Below are 6,216 nucleotides of genomic sequence, written 5' to 3' on the forward strand. Positions count from 1 at the left end.
TTATTTGCCATATGACACAAGTGTGATTTTCCTGGGAAATCAGAGCATCCTTGACATGTACAGTAGTCACTGCTGGCGGTGTCACAATGTCTCATTTTACCGACGTCACTCTCCCTCTGAGTGGTGATGCAGACTGATGAGTCATAAGTGTCTTGAATTTATTGCTCGCTGTGAATTACTGAGTGTCAGCGCCATAGAAAACAGTCAGAGAGTGTGTGTGCTTTCTCAACTGACTCCCTCATTTTGTGACACAGATTCTGAATATTATAACACGCTACTTGAATGAAAGCACGTCCAGAGTGAACAGACTGAATATCAGTTAAGGCCTTATGATCTGTGTGAGGCCATTTTGCTGCTCTTTCAAAGCCATTTGCCGGTTAAAGCTGTTACAGCTTCGTGCGGTCTGACTGTTTTTCCTCTTCTTTCAGTGCCCAGATTCAGCGTGCAAGCAGGATCTGCTTGCCTACCTGCAGAGAATTGCTCTGTACTGCCATCAGCTCAACATCTGCAGCAAGGTGAAAGCGGAGGTCCAGAACTTGGGCGGAGAGCTCATTGTTTCCGGGGTAAGTCTGCCCATACAAATCAGCACAGTACAGCACAGCACAATCTGCACTCTCACCAACTCCCCACAAAGGATTTTAGCACAGAATCACAAGCCTTTCTTTGTTATAGGCAATTTGTTTTATTGTTCAGCTTTAAAAGAGGGAAAAACCTTTTAGTTGACAGTTACCATGAAAGCTTAAGGTGATTCTGAAGGTCATGCAGATAAAGACTGATGTAGTTGGCTTACTATGAATGATACCACAGATGTGCTTTTGTTTTAATGCCTGACATGGTCCTCATTGTTACTACTCTATCTGAAACTCAGCATTTAAGATGACTTACAGATGAGCTTTATACGGTTCGGTTTGGTTTTAGACGATAAACAGAAAATACTTGTGAAGTCTTGAAGCTATGCAATATATTATAGGATTTATACTTATAGATAATTGTTTCTCAGAAGTCCCCGGCTAGCTCAGTTGGTAGAGCATGAGACTCACAATCTCAGGGTAGTGGGTTCATGTCCCACGCCGGGCGTCACCTTCCTGTGGGCTCGCCACCTGCAGGAAGGTTCTTAATCAGTGCATTGTGATCTGGGTGACAGTGCTCAGACTGCCACCCCCGCGACCCGGAAACGGATAAGCGGAAGAAAATGAATGACATTTTCAGTTCTTCTATTGTAATTGCAAGGTTCTTATGTCATTGTAATTTCTCCTTTGTACTACTTAACAAAGGAGCTCCGCCTTGAAAAGCACATGATTATATGAACGATTATATGTGTTCAAGCTCAAGATTGTTTTTCTCATTAAAAAAAATTGCTATTTATTGATAACTTATGCATGACGATCTTTAAATAACTCGTAAATACCATCATACTTTGATCTCTCATTGTTGATCATAAGTGTGAACTTTTGTAACATATGTTTAACCGGAGAAGCCGCGCTGACATCAAATATTTCCTTAGACGAGGTTTACTTGTCATTTCGTAAACAACAATTAAAGGCCCTACAATGAAACGGGCCATGGTGTAAAAAGCATTGTCACAAAAAATATTTAACTCAACACTGCCTGGTTAAGTAACGTGCTGAGTTTTTTGAATGTGATCGAAATGTGCAAAAACTGTGATAACAAGCTGCCCAAGAAATGTACAACAGTTTCTCTGTAGTTCCCCGAGTTGTGTTCAGCCATATTAAGTGAGAGTCAAAATGGACATGAATTGCATATATGCAGTCAGAAGGAAACTATGGAGGTTAACAAGAAGCAACAACATGAATATGTTTATCCAAGTTGGTTAGGAGACATGAATGCTGATATTCAGTATTAATGCACTGGATCAATAATGGCTAACTCTAGCCAAACTAACACTAATGTTAAAAGTTTTTTTTTTTTGTTTGCACATAGAATAGAAATGTACATTTCAATCTACATTAAATTACATTTCCTTTGTGTCAGCAACATACACCTGCAATGTCGCCACAGTAATGCACTAACTAAATGCAGTTTGTTACAAATGTAGAGAAAACTTTAACCAACCGCATAGAGAGTGGAGATGTGTGGAGTTAGTCAGTTCCAGAATTATTAGCTGGTTAACCTAATTTGTGGTAGTTCAACTTTAGTCTTTCATCTGCTCACATTTAGTTGGCGCCACAGTTCCATCAGAAAGATTTCTCCACACTGCACTGCTCGATTAGACCACAGTTGCACGTTAGGAAGTTGGAAAGATGTCTCTGTTTGGCAGATGTGAAAAAAGGCATACAAGCAACCAGTTGGAGCGATGCGAAACATTTAACTCAAGAAATTGGATGTTAACCTGCACGGAGTGACGCCTGCTGCCTGCACTGCCACACGCCAGTTCGACATCGTTTACCCTGAGACACTGTGATCCTGAGTGACTGACAGTGAAAGAGTGAAGGTCTGAAAGCCAATCAGACTACAGTTTGTTTAGTATATTTTAAGCTTATTCACTGAGCAAGGAACAGAGAGCATGAACGTTTTCTCTCCGAGTACAGTGCAGACGTTACTGTCAGGAAGGGATAAATCCTAACAGCGAATACAAGAGCTTTCTTTTAAGTGAAACTGTGAACTTAAGGTTTATTTGTGTTTCACACGGCAGATTAAAACTAGTCAGAAATCAGTTTTGTGGCTTTCTTTTTATAGGTCACATCAGAAAAATGACTTAGTTGGCCTTTACAATACCTACAGGTTCTATCTGTTAAAGCCCAGACAGTATCTGAGAAATATCCCAAAATAAATTATTCAGCCAGCAGGAACAGGAAGAGCGCAGGAGGACAGAGGAAGGCTCTTTTGTCCAGGACAAGCAGGAAGAACTAAAGTGAAGTGCTTATGTTTCATCACTGTAACAACCTTGTCTGTACATGCAGGTGTATTCAGGCGTCATCCTCAAGTTAAAGGCACAAGACATTTAAATTGAAGTTCATCGGATTTCTGAGGGATATTTGATTCTGTAAAAGTAGACGTATAGGAGTGAAAACCTGAACGAGAGGGGCATGTTCCCGCCTTGATTAGCATTTTTAGTAACGCTGTGTTTGGTGCACAGAGCACGTGGAGATGCATGACAATGAAAGAGCCTTTTATTAGAGGAGCCGTCAGACATTTAACACCATTTAACGGGAAAATTAGCAAATTTATTGCGAGTACCCGAATAACAAGTATTTATTATTCTACACACTCCAAGAGATAAATGAACAATTTTTTCGCAAAAATAAACAGTGTGTATATCTCCTTTGATGGGCTCTGTCGCTTACAAACAGATCTGTAGGATTTCATGAGGAGAGAAAACAGTAAAAAAACAACAACAAAAAACAAAGTGCATTACGAGGATTCTGTGTATAATAAAAACTTCCTCATTAACTTTCTTAAAATGATGTGTTTTTCTAATTAAACACAAACTTGACTTGTGTGGTTTCTGTAAATTCTTGTTGTCTTAAACTTCCTCATGACTCCATTATGCTTTGTCTCACCGAGGCTTGCGAGTCTCGCTGAGATTTTAACCTTTTGGTGGTGTCCAGCTGGGGTCCGCACTCATTAAATCTAAACAGTTGACTTGGCTCAGTGGGATGTAGGAGGGGGCCTATTTGCCGCCGAACCTTAAATGTCAGCCAAACAAAGCAGACGGAGACAGAGGTACAACTGACCCCTGCCTTCGCTAATTAAGACGGCTAAAATAGGATGTCATATAGCGAGGGGTTTTTATTCGGCCTACTTGCTGGTTGTGGCGCAGACCGCCATGCTGCGTGTCGCTAATATGTCCTGACATTGGTATCGAGGGCAGGAAAGCACTTTCACTTTTCTCTTTGCAGGCGCATCGACTTTTTGACCCACCGTTCTTTTCACTTCTCTTTATCTCCCATCTGTGCCCCCCCCCCCCCCCCCCCCCTCCCCCCTGTAGCTGGATAGCGCCACCTCTCTGATCCAAGCCGCCAAGAACCTCATGAACGCCGTGGTGCTGACGGTAAAGGCCTCGTATGTAGCTTCTACTAAGTACCAGAAGGTGTACGGGACGGCGGCGGTTAACTCGCCCGTGGTGTCCTGGCGCATGAAGGCCCCCGAGAAGAAGCCCCTGGTAAAGAGGGAGAAGCCCGAGGAGTGCCAGACACGCGTACGGCGAGGCTCCCAGAAGAAACACATCTCCCCCGTCCAGGCCCTCAGCGAATTCAAGGCCATGGACTCCTTCTAAGGAAGAAAAAATAAATAAATGAATAAAATGTAGTAATGCCCGAGAAAAACAACAAAACGTTGACAAGTTGGTGAAAAAGTACCTTTTTACATTGTGTTGACCCACCTCTGTTTGCCCCAGTGCGTGCTTGGTGACACCTCAGGAGGATTCCAGTGTATATCAAACTGCCCCTGCCGTGGCTCCGGTGAACTCTGTGGCCCTCGAGGCTCACAGGCCGCCAGCACACACCCAAAAGTATTTATCAATCCTATTGTAGCTTATTATGTGAGAGCCAAACTGTGTCACAAACACAAACTACTTATGAAAAGATGGGATTTTAAAAAAAGAAACATATCAGGGGTAGATGAGTGGTATTGGGGGTTAAAAAAAAAAAAAAAAAAAAGACGTGGCAGTTGATATTCTAGCTATATCATTAAAGTGCTACTGAATGGCTGCTTGTATACACACTTAAACATGAAGCGGAGATCCTGAATGGTTCAACAGAGAATTAATTCTCCAGGGGTGATATCAGTGTTGGTATGATCCCTCTTGATATTTTTTCCAATTTGAATGTTAACATGTAGTAATAGGAATAACTTATGTTAAAGATACCTGGAAGTGTCAGCATCCGAGTAGTTTCCTTGTTCCTGATGATTATAATGATAATAATCCATATGGTGTTTTTTGCCAAAGCACACTTATGGTCTATTGTATTGCCTTTTTGAAACCCTTTTATTTAATGATTACATCACTAACTATGATGACCTTGTTTGGAAGTCGTGTAGCGTATCATATAGACGGAGAGGTTTGATTAGTCGTGGTTTGCTCAGAGAATAGAAATCCCTGCATACGATACCTTTATATTCACCCTTCTCTAATAAATCCTTCAACTTGACCCTCACAGTTGCTTGTGTTTTTCTTTCTTTCTTTCAGTTTGCAAGCCCTCGGTAGTAGATTATGGAGGGCGCCACAGTGGTTTTGTGGTTTACGCTCAACTGACACTGAGGTCCTGAGTTCAATTTCCAGTCAGATCCTGTCTGTGTGAGTTTGGGAGAAAAAGGGATTGTTTCATGGAAATCCACCTTCTTCCTACACACACATGCACTTACCAGCGTCTCTAAATTGGTGAAAATGTATGTGGTTATGTCTCTTTGTAATGGACGGTCGACTTACCCGTCTATTGCCCATAGTGGGCATGATGGGCTGAATAGGGGTCTGCGGTTCCTCTAATATCCCATGACAAGTCAAAGGCATACCTCTAAACGGCCCGGTGTGAATTTGTCGATGGGTGAAGACCTGTTACTCTGCTTCATGCTGGGTGGATGACCATGGTGCAGCGCGCCCTTTTTCCCCCAATGTTATCGCCATCTCCAACAAGCAGAAGATGAATAAAACTGTAATAGAAGATGGATGGATACGTTAATCGATGGATTCATGAAGATAAGGGGGAGAAAAAAACCATTAGTGCTTCATGCTTACAAGAATACCTATATTGATTCAGGGTCGGAGTTCAACTCCTTTTTCTTCGCTGTAGCTTGAGATAATTGGTCTTGGGTCAGCAGTAAAATTCCATTTACATGATGATTTTACTTGTAGCCCACACATATCAGGCCATTTTAGAAACAAGATTTCCCAACACTATTTTTTCCAGACTACTCAACCTTGTGCCTTTGGTGAATCCCCTGAATCTACACTCGTGCCACCATGATGTTGACATTCATAGCTTTAGTAAAACTCTTTAACCATCATAATATGGATTAACCAATAAATGTGGAACACAAATTTCTCCGTGCGGTGTGAACTGTAACCACTCTGGCGGCACCGCTATCGACCCGAAGCTTCACTTTGCGCAATGATTGGATTAATGAGCAGATACTTCAAACTAATTGTTTTTCCTTTGACCTCAGTTGTACTTTGTGTTTAGTACTAATTGGTAGTGGTGAACTGATGGTGAGTGTAAACGTGGTAAGCATTACTGTGGACTCCCAATTTGCACATGC

At 41.9% G+C, this 6,216-nt stretch overlaps 1 protein-coding gene across 2 annotated transcripts in view; it reads left to right on the forward strand.

The window, feature by feature from the left end:
* Positions 1–5,118, forward strand: part of ctnna2 (catenin (cadherin-associated protein), alpha 2) — a 349,228-nt gene extending 344,110 nt beyond the window's left edge. For both annotated transcript variants that reach the window (XM_080463022.1, XM_080463023.1), the window contains exons 17-18: positions 429–563; positions 3,950–5,118. In XM_080463022.1, coding sequence (XP_080319148.1) covers positions 429–563; positions 3,950–4,237 — 423 coding nt within the window. In that variant the 3' untranslated portion in view covers positions 4,238–5,118. The remainder of the gene's footprint in view (positions 1–428; positions 564–3,949) is intronic.
* The last annotated feature ends 1,098 nt before the right edge of the window (positions 5,119–6,216 follow it).

The sequence above is a fragment of the Lipophrys pholis genome (assembly GCF_963383615.2).
Source record: "Lipophrys pholis genome assembly, chromosome: 5".
In the NCBI taxonomy this organism is placed as follows: Eukaryota; Metazoa; Chordata; class Actinopteri; order Blenniiformes; family Blenniidae; genus Lipophrys; species Lipophrys pholis.